Genomic DNA, 21447 nt, shown 5'->3' on the forward strand with positions numbered 1-21447 from the left:
TTTTGTTGTTATCTGTGATTCACTGCAGTTGGAAACCTTGAAATAGATGTATGTGTTACTCTAGATGTCTTTGATTTATCGAAGTTTGTTTGTGTGTCCCTGCTGTACATGCAGGCATCCCCAGCGACCAGAGTAGTGGGACTTCCTCTCCTCTGTGCGATAGCGGCCTGCACTTAAACTATCATCCTAATAACACGGTACTTTTTTTATTAGCCATCTCTTGACTGACTGTTTCTACTACTGTCCATCTCTGCAGAAGTGCCAGAAAGTTGTTTCCGTGTAACTGTCACTGCTCGCTGAGGCTCTATCTTTATCTCTTGAGGGTGATTCAGCTTTCCTCGCTCTGCCTTGCCTGTGCACCTGCAGCAGCAGCAACAGCAGCAGGACTCTCGATGTGTTGAATGTATTGAAAAGCTCCTTTTCACACTTCCTACAGGACACGCTGTCCTGCTCGTCCTGGCCCACGTCCCCCGGACTCCGCTGGGAGAAGAGATGGGTGGACCTGCGCCTCATCCCCCTGCTGCACTCACACCTGTCTCAGTACAACCCGGGCTCTGACGTCTGCAGGTGAGCTGCTGGTTGCATGTTGAAGGGTCATTGGTGTCTGTTCTCGCTTGCAGAGCTGGTGTCTCGCTGTAAGGCTCTGCAGGAATTAGTGCCGAGATCTTTTGTAAAATGCTTAAAGGTTTTTTTTATAAATGGAGCAGCCTGTCATCTGAAAAAATATATTCAGTTCTCCTACTTAGTGTATCCCTTTAGACACAATTAAATAGGCTAAATAGTTCTGCGGTAAGACATACCTACTAAATAATGGATGCTTAAAGGAAAAGACATTACGATGACGGTAAAAAAAATATTACATACATTTTAATTTTGCCACACTGTGGATGATAGAAACGGTAATCTTGTGGATTGACTCTTAATGGACCATTTGTGGTTTGGCATGTTTTAGCCCATTAATTGAAAATTGCTAAAGGATACCATAAGCTTTTAGATTGATTAGCATTGTGGAGGGCAATAGGTTCAGTTTCATTTCATGACAGAATGAAGATCAACTTCACTTCATTTTATTACATCAGAATTAAACCAGGTCAGACGAAACATTTTGTTTGCCCAATAATCTTTTATGTGGTTGTGTTTTGAAGAATTGCATCTCCACTTTATTTCTAGTTTCAAGGCATTGTTTAGCTGTCCACAACATTACTATTTCGGTTCACTCCCACTGCTCTGATAATGTTGTTTTCTGCAACATCAGGCAGCAAAAGGCAATAGAAGGCTTTCGGGAAACCTTTACACTACCTGCTTAGCGCCAAGCCGTATAAACAGTTCTAGCAATAAGCTTGCAAAGTAAGTGGGGCATTAAGATACTAAAATGCCCGATATTTCCCTCAGGATTATTTTGTGACGGCCAGCAGGGGGAAACTCCACTGGTTGCCAAAATAAGTCAGATTGTTTAATAGAGTATGAGAAAATGTGCCTATTTCTTACTTGTTTTATCATCTTAGTAAACATTATCCTGACAATTTTATGGCACCAATTGCTGTATTCAAATCGTCTGAAATACAGCATAATGTTAATTTTGTAAATAACAATCTCATTTAGAAGAATACAGACGATAAGTCAGGGTATGCTGTCTAGCTTCTATGATTGACTGGTCACTAAATTAAAGTTGATTGTAATGTTTTGTGTCCTTGTTCAGACGTGTTCTTTTGTACGGTGCTCCACCCAATCACGTCAAAAAACAGACATGGTGAGGGTAAAAACTCCAAACTCAAGGTTTCAAAGCAGACACAGACCAATGGGTGACGTCCATAAGTCCACTTCTTATACATGGTCAATGGCTATTGCAGGTTCAAAGGAATAGTTTCAGCATTTTGGGAAATGAACATGAAATGAAATGCTTCTTTCTTACTGAGATGTTAGATGAGAAGTGTTCCGAGTGAATTTTCAAAGAGACTGCCCAAAAATCTTACATGCTGGGATGAAATGGAATGCAAAAATAACTTTGACCACCCGAAAATAAAGCAAAGTTGAGTAAAAACATACTGCAAGGTAGCTTCTGGGCTTTGCAAGTTGCTTTTCATCCCCTGCTGACATAAAAATAATCTAATGGCTTCCCTGAACATCGAAAAACAATAAAAAATGTATACATTTGGTATGTTGTTGGTGGTTCATGGGCTGAAAAATACCAAATTACCCCGTAATCATTTTGTTTTTCTCTTAATTCTCTCAGGAAAAATGCTTTCCAGGTCGTAGCTGTGGATGGAGTTTGCAGTGGTGTTGTTCAGTTCCAAACTGCCGAAGACTGCTTGGACTGGCTTCAGGCAATAGCAAGCAACATTTCCAATCTCACCAAGCACAATGTGAGTATGAAATAATAACACTTGTTAGCTCTGCCGCCTCTCGCTGTCCCCTGTGTAAACCAATAAGGTGTTGGGTTGGGAGTTAATGCAAAAGCCTTTTCAATTTGTGGATCGTCTTAACAGTCCCTTTGCAAATGTCACCGCACAACGAAGACCCGTACTAATGTCTTTCCACACTTCCAGTAAGTACTCACTTATATCCTAGAGCCTAAGGTCACAATAACTGCCAACAAACTCCCTTCAGCCAAACCCATGCTCTTATTATCTATAATTCAACATTATACGTTGAACAATAATTACTGCATGAGGCAGCCAAACAAAAAGAAAGAACAATATTCTATTGTTTCTCGTGTTGTGAGCATCTTTTTCTAGCTCTATAAATAAAGTGTGTTTCCAGATTACGCTCAGCAGGTTGACAAATGGTCCTGGTGGCTCATAAGAATCTAACTTTGACAAACCAATCAGCATATTTAGGTCTGTTACCATGTAGCAAAGTTAAAGTTAAATCTCTAGAGGTATTGTTCAGCCACCATCTACAAATATGCAACCAGACTGTGGCTCTCCACAAGATATGAACACAACATGGAGTGAGCACCAGTGATGAATGGGGATTAGTAATTATCATGTGTGTGTGTGTGTGTGTGTGTGTGTGTGTGTGTGTGTGTGTGTGTGTGTGTGTGTGTGTGTGTGGTGTGTGTGTGTGTGTGTGTGTGTGTGTGTGTGTGTGTGTGTGTGTGTGTGTGTGTGTGTGTGTGTGTGTGTGTGTGTGTGGTGTGTGTGTGTGTGTGTGTGTGTGTGTGTGTGTGTGTGTGTGTGTGTGTGTGTGTGTCTTGGGGAATAATGGAGGCTTGGTTAATTGGCGTGGACGAAGTGAGGGACGTTAACATAACACTAATCGCTCACTGCCACGATGACCTCAACAATGGAGGGTGAGCTAGCAAACCAGATGGATGGGGGGGAAATAACAGCTTTTGATATGGCTGAACCATCAGGGATGTCAATCATCATTACCCTTGTTTTCTATCATTTTATTGTTCAACTACTTGGGTCTTTTCAATGGAAGTGTGCTCGTTATTGCCACCTGAATTTAATGTTGTCCTGCATCCTTTGCATTTGATGTTTTGGATTTTGCATTTCCTGCTAATGTCAGCCCTGCATAGGCACACATTTCGCCTCAGTTTATCTGTCGTTTTGCAGCTATTTGAGCTTCTAGTCTAAAGATATGCATAACATTCTAGAGTCATGCTAGCTGCTCGATGAGACTGTGCTAAATGCTAATGTCAACATACTAATATGCTGATGTTTTGCACGTGGATTGTGTCATGTAAACCATTTTAATTTAGAGTGTTATATGCTAACATTTTCTCATGAGTGCTGAGTACATACTGAGGCTGATGAGAATGTAATTGGTTCTGCAGATATTTGGTGGTAGACAAAAGTATCGGACCTGATGATGCAAAGTGAAAGAAATGCCAGAGAGATTACAATTCATCCTAAGGACATTAATGTCACTAAAACTGTCAAAATAAAAGTGTCAACATCATGGTGATACTTTAAGAAAAGCCAGGGGATGTCCAAAGTCAGTGGGATTTATCTTCTACTGATAATAAATGTCTGTCCAAAGTCCTTTGCCAATCCATCCAGTATTTGTTGAGACATTTCTGTCTGACAAAGGACATTTGTATACGCTTTCAGCTAAATTCCCCAGATCAGAGTCCGAATTGTAACACACTTTATAATTTCATATTTTGAGTCACTTACACACATGACATTTCATTAATTGTCATATGATATGTTTTTTGTTTATATTTTGTGTGTTTGTGTGCTTTGTGTTTTCATTTTACTGCTGCACAAAACCTCTGTGGGACGAATGAAGTGATTTTTATTATTGATTGATTTTTCATGCTGCGGATCAGCCAGGGTCCCTCAAAGACCTTAAAAATAATAACCTGTAAAAGTAGGGAATGCATTTGAGGGAACATTTTCTTTATCAATTTGCACCTGATTCAAGATGAGATAAAAAATACAAGATAATCCCCTATTAATCCCACAGCAGGGACATTTGCAGGATAGTGCAACGACAAGATGCATCAGTTAAAAAAAACATTAAACCAAGACGTAATAAATATTTAACAATTAAAAACACAACATATAATAAATAGACAGACTGAACGGTTGACTTCACAAAGTCAAAACAATTCAAAATCCTATTAAATATTCATCGATAAGCCTTGAAAATAAATGTGGGCCCTCCTTATTAAACTGGAAATCTTGCAAATAAGATGTACTGTATAAGTGGACAAAAATAACAAACTCCTAAAAATACATGAATATCAAGGACATCATTAATAGTAGGGTCATCCTTTGCTTCCACAGCAGTTTTAGTCTTTCTTTTATAGCTGTCATAACATTGAAATTAGTTGTTTTTGTAATAAAATATTTAACTGTTTGTCATTAAAATGCCTCCAGTTTTCTGAGTGGTGATGGAGGATGGAGTTCTTTGCTCTCGATAAATGTTAAATCTGCACTTTAACTTGAAATATCTGATAAGATAAGAAATTGTTGTGCCAAATGTTTTGCCAAATATGACTTATATTAGTAAAATGAAATAAATCATTTATGCAATAACTCGACAGAAAGGTGCATAAATGTTACAAAATACTATGGAAGAACTGTGGTGTTAGGAACATGCTTTTATATCATCTCGTATATCCTTTGAAATGTATTTCTTTTCACTACATTTTTCATATCTTGCATTATTTTACATGTCCTTAGTATTCCTTAAAGAATTAATATTGGTCCCAATGCAAGTAGCACATATCATAACATAGCAAAGTTGTCTGCAGTGGATTGATAAGGATGTTTCCTTTATATTGTACAAGGAGATGCATCTGTGCTACAATAACTTTCGCCGTCAAATTAATGTAGTGGAGTTAGAGTCAATTCACCCTTATTAACCCTTTACAAAAGTCAAGTCCAAGCACCGGAGATAATGTACAAAACTAGCAAAGTACGGGTTGGAAAGTAAGTATTCATTTTACTTCAGGTACTTCACACAATGTGAACGTTCTTCTATAGAGTACAAGATGCATGTTTTGTTTGTAACTTACACAACAGGACCATTTCTTATTTGTGTCAGAGGTAGTTAGACCGTGCGGTCACAGTGACTTGTCCCGACCACAAACAGCTGAATTTGAACAAAACCACCATCACCCAGCTCACATCTCTACAATTATCGTGCCGTTTCGTTTCAGTTCCTCCACAGAAAAAAGTAATTGTTTCCTCCGTGGGACGAAACTTCAGTGAGAAACTCTTGCCTCGGTAGAAGGACGTGGGCAGGCATGGATGGCTTGATTTGGTGTCCTGCCGTGAGAAAAAGTGTGATATTGATAGTATGGTGTGGATTAGGAGCGAGTGATACCTGTGATCTGAGCAGAATGTTTTAATTTAAAGCCTGACTGCTCTCTCGGTAGTTTCCCCCCGCTTTTATTATCACAGAGAGAATGTTTTTTTTAAATGGATAAAGGACGAGCCTTGGGTCCTTGTGGAAATGACTAATTTTGTAATTTGCATGCATCGAGTAAATGAATCACTATTCCTGCAGTGATGTGGTTAACATCCTTATAAACATTGCCCCTGATTGTGAGTCCCTAAAGGGTCCGGGGACTGTTTAATATTTATTTTACCAGTAATGTGTGTTTGCAAGAGAGATTTTAATGAGTTATTGATGTTCTTGTTGGATTTAACAGGTGAAGAAGATTAACCGGAATTTTCCAGTTAACCAGCAGGTGAGATGTTTTTTGAGCTCCTGCTTGTTAAGATGTTTATTTCTCTAGGCTTTGAATGACTTGACTTTGTGTGTTTTATTATATATGCAGTATATGGTTTTTGCCCCATCTTATTAATCCCAAGTGATTATAACAAGGTCTTTCAATCACAGAAAGGGCACGGTATAATATTGCTAACTATTGCAACACAAGGAGAATGTTTGCATCATTAAAGTCCATCCACTGAGAGATAATCAGAAAACAACCTTCAGTCTGTTCGTTCACAGTCTCATTTCTTTCAGTTTAATCGTGGGGAGTTAATGCGACAGTGGGGTTTCTTTGTTTCTTATTTACTTTGGTTTCTGCCGCACAAAAACATATTAATTTATTTGACAATTCTTTGAAGCGGCATGAGATGCTTGTCCTAAATCTTTCACTGGATTGTTTTGCCATCCATTAACAGAAAAGCAAGAAACCGTTCTACTTTGTTTGCAATTACATGACATTACAAGTCACTTGTTAGACGCCTTTATCCAAAGCGCCTTACATACTCAATACTGTGGGCAATCCCCACAGGAGCAATTTGAGGTGAAGTGTCTCAGGGACACAAGGACATGCTGACTGCAGTGGGGTTTGAACCTTGATCCGAACACCAACGCTCTATCCACTGCGCCACACGCCTCCTTGCAATCACCCTGAATTAAAAAGGCCCTATTATCCTTTTGGGGTTGTATCTTTCCTGTAGTGTGTGTTATAGGTTTGTGTGCATGTAAATGGTCTGAAAGGCTAAAATCCCCACGAGGGAGTTTCTCGTTTTTACATGATTCCTGCATCAGTGTTAGGCAGCACCATGACTTGTTAAACCAAAGATAGATGCATGGTTCATCTCTAAAGCCCCTGAGAAATCATTGCTATGTCAAAAAACAACCCGACACATTTAGAAAACAAAACAACGGCAGAGATTCTTCAGCATCCAATAAGAAAAGTCCAAAACTTGATCCAAAGCAAGACCATGCATTTAAATTGGGAATGATCCTATTGATCTAATCATTGACGCTACAAACAAAGCTTTGTATCAGCAGTATCGATACTTTAAGAATAGATCTGGGCACTTCTTACAAACACTGACAGAACATGTGTGTAATGTAGGACCACGATTGAGAACGGATTGATAAGATGGGTTTTCAAGGCTTTTAAACAATTATTCCTTTTGATTTGAGAGAAGTATTAACACATCGTTATATGTTCATATGCATTTAATTAAGGAACACATTGATTACCATGAGTCCACTTTATAAACAGTATGTGCCAGATTGAGTCAAATCGGCTCATCTGCAGTCCTGTAGGTTGATGGCATTAAAAGACAACAGATAATTACACACAGGCAAAGACAACAGTATCTAAGCAAATGAAAACAGGTTGTACTTTTGCTTATGATCTCCGTTATAACATTCATTATGCCTCATGATCACGTCTTTTTATTTCCTGTTTGACAGACTATCTACATGGGCTGGGTTGAGGAGAAGGAGCAGGACTCCGTTCAGGACCGAATGTATTCGCCCAAGTTCCTCGCTCTCAGAGGTTCCTCACTCTTCAAGTTTTCAGCCCCTCCTGTGAGTGTTCACTTAATCTGTATTTGTTTTTGTACTAACTTCCTCTTTAAACTACCAAACTTCTGTGTTTGAATTGAGTGTCGCTCAACTCCACGGGACATTTTTCATTTCATGTTAATGTATTGTTGAGAGAGAAAAACGCTTTCCTGTTAGGAATAAAAGGAGGAAGCAGCTCGCTCATAATCCTTTGTGCTACATTGATCTTCCTCTTGATTGATGATGATCATTAAATCTGTTTACATTCTGCCAGCCACTTAAGTGATTATGACAAGAGGGATAAGCAGTCAATGGTGTAGTGGAGATCAAAAGATTGATAGAAAACTGGAATCGCCTGCTCGACTTGAATGTGCAGATATAAATGCTAATGTGAGTGGATGGAGGAATATCAGAGCCTGCTTGTGCAGACGAAGTGACGATCTTCTTTAAGACTGAAGACGTGTGAGTTACCTACAATTTGAACATATTTCCCTCAAATGTCACAACCATTCATCAATAATCATCACCTAAGGCTAAGCCCATCCCCTGAACAGTGGTTGTCCAATCACAGCTAAGCAAGTCATTTGTGAACATGTCAACGCACAATGCTGTTGGTTTGTTATTTTCAGATCAGTCAACTGCACATGGCTCTCTCTACCCTGTGCAGGAGCCACAATGCTATCATATTTCAGAGCAACGATAGCGCCTCGTCTGGGTTTTTATTTGTTTTGGATACATTTACACTACAGCAATTCCAGACAATCTTGTGTTAGTGGTTATATCTTTTTTTTTTGTAAAAGTAAATCTTCTGTTTAGAAAAACAAACATTAAAGCAAAGCTAAATCGCCAGAATCAGTGTTATTTCTGTGTGAAATCGAAGAACCATTGTTGCTAAATATTTAAATTGTAGTTGTGGTAAAAAGTGGAAATATCAGCCAGTATCGTCATGGTGATCTGTTCAATTGAGATGTTCACAAGTTGTCTGTTTTCTTCCTCTGTAATCAAGCCATTCTTTAAATCAATCATAAAATGTATGTGATATTTTTCAGGTGACTACATGGGACTGGACCAGAGCCGAGAAAAGCTTCACTGTGTATGAGATCATTTCAAAGATTTTAAAGGTAAAGCAGCCATTTCATTTATTGAACATTAGGAGAAGCAACTCTTATTGCATTGAGAGAATATAATAATAATAATAATAATAATAAATTGGATTTATATAGCGCTTTTATAATACCCAAAGCAGAACATGTATATACTTATATAACTCACTGATTTATTTGTTCTACTTCAATCACAATGAAACGATTCAGATTGTTTTGTTCACTCTCTGCCTGTTCGAGGTCACTTTCAATTTCATTGTGAGAATTTAGCTGCATTTCATTTCCAAACTCATGGTGGCAAATGTGATTCTTATAGATTCGCACATTAAATTAGATGTGAGTCGACCCACTCCTATTTACACTGTGCCATTTGGGAAACATAAAGCTATCAACAAATATATTAGGGAAAAACATCCTGTTGTTCAGCTGTAATATTCATTACATGCACGTAAGTGTGGAGGAACATAACTCAATTACTCTTAAAGCTGCAGTACAGTCTTTACTCTGCCCTCAGAGTGAATAAACCTCCCTTTAGATTCAGGATCCTGCCCTGCTGTTGCTTTGTCTTATCTTCACGTCACTCTGCCCATCTGTACCTGATCAGCATGGCAGCCTTACTTGTCTTATCTTAGGATAACGAACTTCTGGACAAGAGGAAGCACTGCTTCAGCGTCCAGACGGAGACCGGAGAGGACTTGTTCTTCAGCGTGGAACTGGAGTGCGAGCTGCTGACCTGGGAAAAGGCTTTTCAGATGGCCACTTTCCTGGAGGTGGAGAGGATACAGGTCCGCACCTGAACAGTAGGCAACGTGCAGGGAATTGTGATGATTTTAATCTAGCTCACGGTTCCAGCTCAATCGTTTTAGTGCACAGATTGATAAAGCTCATATGACATTTCCTGCAGGAAAAAAAAGAGGCTTTTGTGTCCTTGTGAAGCTCTTGTGGGTAACATCTTGTTCTCCTTTTTTTGTAGTGTAAGACGTATGCCTGTATCATGGATAGCCACCTTATGGGACTCACAGTTGACTTCGGCATGGGCTTTGTGTGCTTTGATGCGGCTTCAAAGGTGAGTGTGAGACAGTATTATAATACAAAAAATGAGGGATTCTTTCAGGGGGAGATTTCCAACAACTGCATTGTACACAGTGTGATGAAACTAATCATGATGCCTCAGGCTCCCTTTTTATTTATTCTTAGTGCTACTTGCTTATTCTGCTCTGTGTGCATTTTGGGAGTATGAGCACATTTATTTTGACAGCTGTTTCCCTTCCCCCAGCTCAAATCTCACACTCCTTCCGGCAGTTCATTTTGGCCTTTACCCAAGTCTGAGAGCCATGCAGACTCCACTGGTGCAGGACACAAGCACTGCCATATTGTTCTCTTAAGATTTTGGCCCTGTTTCCTGCAATGTGGAGCACCAATGTCCCCCATGGATGGTGACAAATGTTGCCAGCATATTGTTTAGAGAGAGAAAAAAGCTAAAAACAATCCATATGGAAACTGAAATTGAAGACAATACAGAACACTGAGTAGGATTACTTTGTAATTAAAAGCTGCTATTGGCACATTTCAAAAAGCTTGTGAGAATTTGTTTCAATCGAAAAACAGCACAAGTTTTACTCTGTTCGACAAGTTGAGCTGTAATCTGCTGGCTCTGGACCCAGAGTGATATTTTCCACCATAACTCTAGTTAGTTTTGTAACGCATTTAAAAATAAAATAAAATAATGGAACATATGACACAAGGATGACAGTCCCAAGACGTATTTTTCATATATTTATAATATTTAAAAGCATTAATACAGCAATGCTGATTTTGCACCTGCAATCTTTCCATGTAGAGTTTGCATGTTCTTTCCACGCGTCTGGTTTTATCCAATGGTACAAATTGTATAGATAATGAAATAAATAGACATAGCATTTACTATTAATATTAAGACATCAATTATATCAAATCATGTTTTCATAGAGCAAACAAACCACTCGTTAGAGAAGTCTGGTTGCTCTGACACCAGACTTTTGTTAAATTAACAAGCCAAATGTTCAAACCAAGAGACACAGCAAGCAAACATTAAGAAGGTTATGCAAATGTGAGCAATGTTATTATTATAAAGATTATAAAAATATTCAAGCTTGTAACATATTCACAACAGTATTGAAGGGAACACATCTGTTTGTCATTCAGATATTTGGGAACAATTTGTGCTTTATAAGTAAACAAAGAACAAAATATCCTCGCTGCATCTCATATTCTTGTAAAACTAAATCCCAAAGGCACTGCCAAGTGCATGCTGGTCCTATAATGCTGCTTAATTCTTACGTAACTAAACCAAACCAAGCAAAAGAAAAAACATCCAATATCAACCTAATAGAAATAAACCAAATATGTAGAACAAATAAAGAGATATTACAGCATAAAAACCCTCATTATACAGGAGGGTGGGCACTGTCAGTGTTATGGTATTATATATTATTATATTGGATTTCTTTACTGCTCCATTAAAGTTTAAGACTTAGTTTAGTGTTGCAGCTGGTCGAAGTGAGGCTAAATGATCCTAATTGATTTATTCTCTTGGGTAATGTAATCTACAGCGATACATCAACAGGTTTTGTATTATAATTGTTTTTCTTTAGGTGAAATCCTAATTTGTAAAGCAGGGCTATTCAATTAGTTTGGAATGGGGGCCGGTTGATGAAAATGATCCAAAGCAAGGGGCCGGTAAAAAGATGGATTGAAATATGAGCAATCATATTAAGAGCTTCAGATACAGTAAATACTACAACAGCATAGTGGAGTGCATATTGTGTTTAATTAAATCAAACAACATAGCCCCAAGGCCTTTATAGATCTAAATGGCAAGTTCAGAACTCAGTAGGCCGACATGTGAAGCTAATTTAACCATCAACATCATTTCATTTGGTTTCATTTAGGTGAAATTATCTAATCATTCACGCAGAGATGCAATAAATGACAGGAGTTGTCACTACAGTATACTAGGTGGGTTCGAAACCCGAGCCCACTGAAGTTTTCAGGCAATAGCCGCGTTCACACTGCGGTACTTTTCCCACAAAGGTTCATGCGAACTTAGTTCATGCGAACTCTTTAGTTCGCATGAACTAAGTACAGATCGCGTTCACACCAGAAAAAGTCCCTGGGGGAGGATTAGGCAAATGAAGCCGCTGACGTCACTTCTTCTTCTTCTGCTTTGGGTTTACTGGCAGGCCGCAACCCACTTCACGGCGTATACTGCCGCCCAAAGTCCCCGGCCGGAAGTCCCCGGAGTTGGGGACTGGCTTCAGTAGAAGCTGCTGGGACTCCCAGCAGCTTCTACTGAAGCCTTCAGAGTAAATCGCCAGAACGCCGACACCTCCTCATCTACACCGCTCCCATGTTTTATTTTGTGTTGCCATAAGTTAGTCTCTCTGCGTTTCTGCGCTGGGCTAATGCTAATAATGCTAATGCGAGGATAATAAAATGGCGGCTTCACAAAACTTTTTGGGAGTTTTACGGGGCGTGGTTTGCAATTCGCCCAGCCAATCAGGAATATAGCTCTTTTCTCAAAAAAGAGCCGCTCGAAAGTCCCTGCTCTCTAGCAGGGACTTTCGAGGGGGTAAAAAGGTTCGCATGAACTACTTTTAGTACCGGCTCTTTTTGGTGTGAACGCGATCATGAACTAAGTTCGCATGAACCTTTGTGGGAAAAGTACCGCAGTGTGAACGCGGCTAATGTCTTCGACTCTATCTCTCAATGTAACACCCTCTCTGGAATAAAAGGCACTCTGTCCCAAAAAAGATTATTTAAACAAAATTATTATAATAAAAAAATAAGATTACTTTTTACCATTATACTCAAAGGGCCAGTAAATATCACCCCGGGGCCGGATTTGGCCCGCGGGCCGCCAATTGAATAGCCCTGCTGTAAAGTATCTGCAGCCGTCACATACAAGTAAAATAGAGTAGAAATATAAGGTATAGATAAAGCATTATTAAACCTACTTTAACCAAAATAACACATTGTGGTAGACCTTTAATATAAGGTATAAATAACGCATTATTAAACCTACTTTAACCAAAATAACACATTGTGGTAGACCTTTAATATAAGGTATAAATAACGCATTATTAAACCTTAACCAAAGTAACACATTGTGGTAGACCTTTAATATAAGGTATAAATAACGCATTATTAAACCTTAACCAAAGTAACACATTGTGGTAGACCTTTAATATAAGGTATAAATAACGCATTATTAAACCTTAACCAAAGTAACACATTGTGGTAGACCTTTAATATAAGGTATAAATAACGCATTATTAAACCTTAACCAAAATAACACATTGTGGTTGACATATTCTCATGACGATTTAACCTTAAGAAGAAACTGAATGAACACAGAGTTTTTCATTAAGACCACAATACAGATATAGTTTTAGAATAGGCGGTTTTGATTGACAGGAGAGATATTGAGACATTGTCTCCTCTGTCACAGTCATATGATATTTTATTAGACGAGAGGTGACACTCCCTGCTAGACTGGTATTATTTCATGAACGTTCTTTGACTATACTCTTTGCCAAATATCCCAGTGACACTTCTTGTGTGTTATGTTTTAACATTCATTATGTCATTGCCAATTACTCAGATTGGTGTCACAGTAATTATTACGGTGACATGAATACATATTCATGTGAAAGCATAGCCAGCTGTCTACCTGAAAGTCATCCTGATGTCGTCTGGCTCACTGTGCAGCTTTCGTTTATTCAGTCCAACCCTAATTGAATCACTGAGGCTATTTCAGGTAAAATAGCTGTGTCTTGTTAAATTTCCCAATGGCATACAAATAACAAGCTTCTATAATAATAATAATACATTTATTTTGGGGGGCGCCTTTCAAAACACCCAAGGACACCTTACAGGGTTACAGATTTACAATTTACATTTACAATTTTACCTTACAAATTAAAACAGTGGATTTAGTGAAGTATCAGCCGGTGTAAGACAAGACAAACAACAGGAAATTGACTACAAAAGGACACAAAAGGACACAAAAGGACACAGGGTACAGATTATAGAGAAAATGCCAGTTTGAACAGGTGGGTTTTGAGTTGGGTTTTGAATGTTGTTATGGAATCAGACTGTCGGATGTGTAGTGGCAGGGTGCTCCAGAGTCTGGGAGCCGAGCAGCTGAAAGCTCGAGCACCCATGGTTTTGAGGCGATAGCTTGGGACGGTGAGAAGTCCTACGGACGAAGAGCGGAGGGTGCGGGAGGGGGTGTACTCCTGAAGGAGGTCAGAGATGTAGATGGGGGCAAGGTTATGGACAGCTTTGTATACGAGTAGAATGTTTTTGTAGTCAATACGGTAGCGTACAGGAAGCCAGTGTAGCTGAGCTATCTGGCTTATCTGTTGACGTGCCCCATTTCTCCCTGGGTCTTTCTCTCCATGTGGATTTTTTATGTTATTTATTCATGAAATAGTGACAGAATAATGAGTTCAGTAAATCAAGATTTATGGTTGTGATTTAGTTGTTTAGACTCATTTTTACATTTTGTAATTTCTCCTTTAAGGCAGGTCTGTGGAGATACAAGTTCTCCCAACTAAAAGGATCATCTGACGATGGAAAAAGCAAGATCAAGTTTTTATTCCAAAATCAAGACTCCAAATCTATTGAAGCAAAGGTAATTCACTTTGACATATCACTTCTGCATTTCAGTGAAAAGGTCATTCAACAAGGCTTTCAAATCAACCATGCTACTGTATAGGAAAATGAATTACTTACATATGACTTGAGTATTGATTTTATTTTCTTTCTCTTGAAAGGAGCTGGAGTTTTCAAACCTCTTCGCCGTGCTTCATTGTATTCACGCTTTTTTTGCTGCCAAAGTCGCCTGCCTGGACCCGATGTTTGTGGAGAGCCAAGGCGATGCGACTACCACTGGGTTTCCTTCTCTGTCCAGTATCTCCTGTAATTCACAGACCCCTAAACTCAAATACGCCACCTGACAGGGGCTGCTCTCCCAGGACCCTCTCTGAAAAAGATGCTGCACTTGAGTCGTGACTGTGGCCTAAAATGGTGGACAGGAGAATTAAAAAACATTCAAATAAAGACATTATGGTGGACAACTGTATACAGCGGTTGAATAAAAGACCTCTTTGAGAGTGATATACTTGATACATGGAAGACGTTTCAGATTTCTGGACTAATTGTGGACCTACGAACCTCTACTTCACAAAAAGACTGGACACAACATGTGCAATTATAAAATGTTTTAAAGTATTTTTTACCTTCTCTTGATCCTCAGACATCCCGTATGACAAACACATCACAAAGAAAAATCGAGTTCTTTTCCCAAGCCTTTCTATGTCATTTTAATCAAGATTTGAAGAGTAAATAGAATACAAATCAGTTGTTAATGAATCAGCCATTTTGTCCCAGACAGTCAATCACTTGACCTTCTCTGAGGATTGGTTTGGGCATCGGATATGATGATGTGACGCTTTCTATATTTCCATTGCTTTATGCTTACTTGAAGTTAAAACTTTACCATTCATTCATATATTAATTAGCAGTCAAATTGAATTACATTTTCAATTCCAACATAAAAGCTAAATGACAACATAGAACTGATTCTGAATCTTAGTTTTGACTAAACTTAATTACACAGAAGTTTGCAGGCAGCTTTGGTTGGATTAAATGAATGCTTTTGATGTATTTATGTACGAATATGCTGAGTAACCTCATTTATTTTTCAAAGTTTATGACACATAGCAACAGGATATATCTATTTCCTGAATGAAGGTGTATTTTTTGTGAAAGAGTGATGCTTTGTTTATCACCAACCGCTGTACTAAAGCTCACAACCTTTAAACATCATGATTAGAAAACACCTTCCAAAATGTTTAAAGCATTTTCTCTCAAAACGTGATTATGTTAATAAACACTGACATTCAAATGAACTCAAAGATTTATGAATTATGGCGACTACTTGAGGGATTACTTGTACGGATTATGGCATTTGTTAATTTGATGAGCACCAGAGACGACCAGATAGATGCTTCATAACCTCGGACTCTCATCATAATCTTCTCTATGGACCAATTCAGAGGAATGAAAATCAGCTATCATGTATTTTTGGAATATTCTATCAAAAAACGTTGAGTTTGTAAATATGATAACTTTTCATTTTAAAACCCCCCTAAGAGGAAATATGTAGCGTCAAGGCCTCCAAAGGTTTTTCGATGGCCCTTTAAACTTCGACCTGTATTAAACAGTTTAAAAATGCAGTGGAGTGACAACTAAAATATCATATTCAAAAAGAGTTCAGGTCAATTAGCGCAATTAGTCATGCACTTGCCTTCCATTTTACAGAGTAGACTCCAAACAGAAGAGGCCCATGGGTAAGTAAACTCTAGGATAGGGAATTAAATGGGGTCAGTAAAGTGCTCCGTGCTGTGTGGGCTTGTTAAGCTGACAGGAGTGTCTGAGGGAGAGAAATGGTGGTGCAGTCTATGCAAAGAAGGTCTGAGAGATGCTTTTGTGCTTTAAAATCATCTCGGTTGTATACCCAAGTTACACAGCATCTAGAGAGGGAGGTTTATTTTATTTTTTGCAGATGTTTTATTAACACATATGCTGTATAATAAATTAATAAATGAGAACTTTTATAACATGGATCACATGTGGCAGGTTTTATTTTTCATGTATGGATATTCCACCAATTTAACATGTTCATGTACACATGTCACAAAACATGTATTTGTATTGTATTCAAAAGTGTGCGATGTAATATATGTACCTACATTATTGTTATATTTGACTAATGTTATTTTAAGTAATAAGGCATAAAATACACTTGAATACACTTAACAGGCTGACATTGATGTTGAAATGGACTTATTTACTTTCATACTCAGTTAAAAAGATTGATACCACTTTCAGACATGAGACTGCTTAAAATGTTCTCTAAATCTCAGCAAGTCAGCAAAAAAAGAACATTTCCCAATTAAATTATCCTTGACGATACTTGATTGTGGCATTTTGAGATACCATAAATAATAATTAAGTCAATTCAGTTGCACATTTTTGTACTTGCACTTTAAAAAGAGAGATCAAAATATTTAGATACATGACAATGTTTGTCCATAATTATAGCAAAAAGGTGTTTTCAAAATAGCACATTCAAGTGTACTTAACTCTCAGCAGCAGGGATGAAGGTAGGCTAACCAATTACATTACTTTAGTTACTGCAACATTGCCAATAGTTGCTTTTTTGTGTGTACTTTCTCTAAAGTCTGATCAATTATTTAACTTTGCAATACACACATTGAGAATAAAACAAAAGTGAGGAGATGTACGGTGGCCCTGAAGTGCAAGACACCACAGCATTTCAGAAAACACCACAGCATTTCAGAAAACACCACAGCATTTCACAAAACACCACAGCATTTCAGAAAACGCCACAGCATTTCACATTGGACGGAAAGGGTATTCCTTTAGGGAAAACACTTCTTGTTTACAGAGCCAGCCAGAGAAGCACTGCTGTGATTGGTTGTTTTTGCTGCCAGTCAAGAAATGACGCTTCGTGATTAGCCCAACACATCAGCCGTTAGCTGTTAGCACACACTCAGAGCTCACAGCTCCTCATATCTGTTCAGAAACTGGACAAAAGTTAAACATGTACAAACCACAGACTGTCTATGTCATGGTGAATACAGTCGCTGCTTTATTTATGTCTGTATGACGTTGTTGTGAGTGTGGACGGAGCAGCTACAGGTTAGTTTAGCCTGATGAATCCGATTCCGATAGGATTTACATGGAGATACGGCCCGCCCCCTCTCCAGCGTCTTGTTTGAATGACAGGAGTAAATACAGAATTAATGCTTTATTAACTCATGGTTTTTAAGGGGCTTATCTCCATGTAAATACTATGGTAGACCACCCAATATTCGCATCGCTCTAATCGCTCGAGTTTCACCGCGGCTGTCAGCTGTGTTTGCTCCTGTCAATGCTGTCATTCAAACAAGAGGCGCTGGAGAGGGGACGGGGTGTATCTCCATGTAAATCCTACAACAAAATGAACATATTTGACCGTGATTTAATTGTAATACACGTTTCAAAGTGATGCCGAAGTAACTACATACTGATAACAGTTAGTAAAAACCATGAATTAACGCTTTGACAAGTCTGCAGACAAGACGGCAGGCGAAAAGCTTTTAAAATGCGTGTCAGGCTAAACTAACCTGTAGCTGCTCCGTCCACACTCACTACAACATCATACAGACATAAATAAAGCAGCGACTGTATTCGCCATGACATAGACAGTCTGTGGTTTGTACATGTTTAACTTTTGTCCAGTTTCTGAACAGATATGAGGAGCTGTGAGATCTGAGTGTGTGCTAACGGCTGATGTGTTGGGACATATTTCGCTGTCGGGTGTTGACCAATCACGAAGCGTCATTTCTTGACTGGCAGCAAAAACAACCAATCACAGCAGTGCTTCTCTGGCTGGCTCTGTCCAATCACAAACAAGAAGTGTTCTCCCTAAAGGAATACCCTTTCCGTCCAATGTGAAATGCTGTGGTGTTTTCTGAAATGCTGTGGTGTTTTCTGAAATGCTGTAGTGTTTTGTGAAATGCTGTGGTGTTTTGTGAAATGCTGTAGTGTTTTGTGAAATGCTGTGGTGTTTTCTGAAATGCTGTGGTGTTTTCTGAAATGCTGTGGCGTTTTGTGAAATGCTGTAGTGTTTTCTGAAATGCTGTGGTGTTTTCTGAAATGCTGTGGCGTTTTCTGAAATGCTGTGGCGTTTTCTGAAATGCTGTGGTGTTTTCTGAAATGCTGTGGTGTTTTCTGAAATGCTGTGGTGTCTTGCACTTCAGGGCCACCGTAGTGTTTGCATAAATTAGGGCGTGGTCACGTTGATGGACACGTACATGCCTCACTGTCAGCTAACAGCAACTTGTCCACTCTGCTAGGCTACAACCTTTATATATACAGTCTATGGCTACAACCAGAGCCATATAATAGAAGAGTTACGACAACGGAAGTCCAAAAACGGTTATCGTCACGTGGTTCATGTAGACGAGGATCGTTCCCCGGAAGTTCATGGCGGGCAATGTGAATGCAATGATAACAGGAGATAGAACTACGATTTTTGGTAATTATTAGTGAATAAAGGTTTTGATTGGCAATATTTATATAACAAATCGATATGTGTATGTATTTACATCAATATGTTTTCAAAAATAAAATAGAATTTGCTAATATTAAGTGATAATATTAGGATTAGTGTGAACAACTAGTTTACATGTTACTAACAGTGCCTTGGTTAAAGAGCCTGTTGCTGTTTATTTATTGCTTTGAATTCTTTAAAACCAATATTATCTTCTTAAACCTGTATGGTAGTCAGGAGCATCACTTTCTAATGTTTATTGATATATTTAGCGGGAGGGGATCTAAAGTAATGCTTTAAAATTCAGATTAGATTCATTTCTACCATTTTCTTAAATTCATGGTAGTTTCTGTAATCCCCTGGTAATTGAGGACACAAGTTATCTAAATGACTAATGTCATCTTTATGGCTTTCAGAAAGGACAGGAGACCGACAGGTGACTATCAAAGGACTAGCAGCAGCAGCAGCAGCAGCAGCATATGATGATGATGATGTTAAATGTGTTGCTTTAGGAACATCCATTGCAAATACATGGAATTCAATAAACATTGAATAGCATATCATGCAGTTTGTCGGTGCCTTTTCCTCCATGTTGTCCTGGTTTGCTGTGCTGCCTCCTAGTCGCCACCATGGTTTGCTGTGCTGCCTCCTAGTCGCCACCATGGTTTGCTGTGCTGCCTGGGGATGCTCAGAGAAAGGAGTACGAATGTACGGCTCCCACACTGAGGAAGCAGGAGCAATTTCACGACCAACAGCAAAAAGAATATGTGATTTATATACAAACACTGCATTTGCACTTTTTCACAAAACGAAAACCACACCATTGGGAAAGCTTAATGTTTTGTTTAATACAAAAAAAAACAGGGAAAGGCTTGAAAAACACAGAGTTGAGACTCAGGGTGCAGGGTGAGGGTCTCAGTGCAGGTATTCAGGCTCCATTGAATCCCCCTCTGGTTCTTGTGCTGAAAGAGGGAGTAACAGACAGGAGAAAGGGTTATACACACCTATATAGCACACCTATTGGATGGGAAATTGCCTTGGGGAGATAAGGTGTGGTCTCTGTTCCCAACTGAAGTTATGGAACTTTATTATTTGTGAGTTTAACAAAGTATGACAAATGGCATCAGTAACAGATGTGATATGAATTTCTATAAAGTGTTCTCACATTCTTGGTCATATTTTATATACAGTATGTAATGAGTATAACATGTCCAGTATGTATAAAGTGTTTCCTAAGACTGTGTATTCAACCACTATGGAATATGTATGTGGGCAGACACAACTGAGTTGTTCTGTGTGTGAAGTAACCTCAAGTCACTCCGCAGGCACATTTTGATGCAGACCAGTTTTTCAAGACAAAAAAGGGCAAGACTAGGCTGAGAGCAGAGGATATACCCACCATCTTCGTGCATCGCCCTGTGGTCAAAAAGAGAAGGGCCCCTGCACCACGATTCACCCCGGGACCTGTATCTACAAAGCCCATAGCTCATGATCACAGCTATAGTGTGAAAGGTGACACAGGTATAATAAGTATGAACTCTTAGTAACAAAAGTAATATTTCTTATTTTTAAGTGGTATAATATTTAAAATGTTCGAAAATGTACAGTGCCATGTCTTCTACTTACATTAGTCTCAAATATTGAGGGAAGAAGGGATGAGGAGACTGAGAGAAAGGAAAGTGAGGGTGAAGAAAGAGAGGACATGGCTAGTGAGGAGACACAGGGAGGGCGGACACCACCCACTCAGCCAGCAGCCAGTCAGCATACGAGGGAACCAGCAGCCAGTCAGCATACGAGGGAACCAGCAGCCAGTCAAACAGATCTATTACAACAATTAAAGAGAAAATTAAAGAGCCAAGAAGGAATCCCCAAAAAAGCAAAGGCTGCAATAAGAAAAATCAGGAAGGAAAATGCAGCTCTGAAGAAAACAATGAAAATTAGGGACAAGAAATATAAGAAAACGTTTTCAAAATACCAACTGAAGGCATTAGGCAGACTCACCACAAAGGGGATGAAATGGAGCAATGAGACAATTAAGAAGGCTTTAAAAATTCGCTTTGGGTGCGGTCCGTGCGGACCAACGGGTTACAAAACTCTGCAGGAATTGAAGATTCCCCTTCCAGGAATAAGGACACTGCAAAGAAGGATGCAATGTGTTAAGTTTGAGCCTGGTGTGTTGACAGAGGTCTTTGATTTCCTAAAATTGAAGGCAGATATATTGACAGACCTTGAAAGGGAGTGTGTGTTGACCTTGGATGAAATGGCAATCACACCAAGTGTGGAGTTAGACATGATTACAGGCAAACTGTACGGTGATGTGACTTTACCAGGTCACACAGGGGTGGCAACACATTCTTGTGTGTTTATGTTGGCTGGAAACACAACACGGTGGAAGCAAGTAGTGGCATATCATTACACTGGCAATTCTACCAATGGAGCAGAGTACAGGCCAATCAT

At 39.0% G+C, this 21447-nt stretch overlaps 1 protein-coding gene across 3 annotated transcripts in view; it reads left to right on the forward strand.

Annotated features, from left to right (window-relative positions):
* The window catches only part of sntg1 (syntrophin, gamma 1), a 46321-nt gene extending 29680 nt beyond the window's left edge, over nt 1-16641 (forward strand). For all 3 annotated transcript variants that reach the window (XM_071206240.1, XM_034104621.1, XM_034104622.1), the window contains 10 exons: nt 115-197; nt 437-567; nt 2234-2363; nt 6113-6151; nt 7627-7743; nt 8769-8840; nt 9455-9607; nt 9796-9888; nt 14389-14499; nt 14642-16641. In XM_071206240.1, coding sequence (XP_071062341.1) covers nt 115-197; nt 437-567; nt 2234-2363; nt 6113-6151; nt 7627-7743; nt 8769-8840; nt 9455-9607; nt 9796-9888; nt 14389-14499; nt 14642-14824 — 1112 coding nt within the window. In that variant the 3' untranslated portion in view covers nt 14825-16641. The remainder of the gene's footprint in view (nt 1-114; nt 198-436; nt 568-2233; nt 2364-6112; nt 6152-7626; nt 7744-8768; nt 8841-9454; nt 9608-9795; nt 9889-14388; nt 14500-14641) is intronic.
* The last annotated feature ends 4806 nt before the right edge of the window (nt 16642-21447 follow it).

This window comes from Pseudochaenichthys georgianus, chromosome 17, assembly GCF_902827115.2.
Source record: "Pseudochaenichthys georgianus chromosome 17, fPseGeo1.2, whole genome shotgun sequence".
In the NCBI taxonomy this organism is placed as follows: Eukaryota; Metazoa; Chordata; class Actinopteri; order Perciformes; family Channichthyidae; genus Pseudochaenichthys; species Pseudochaenichthys georgianus.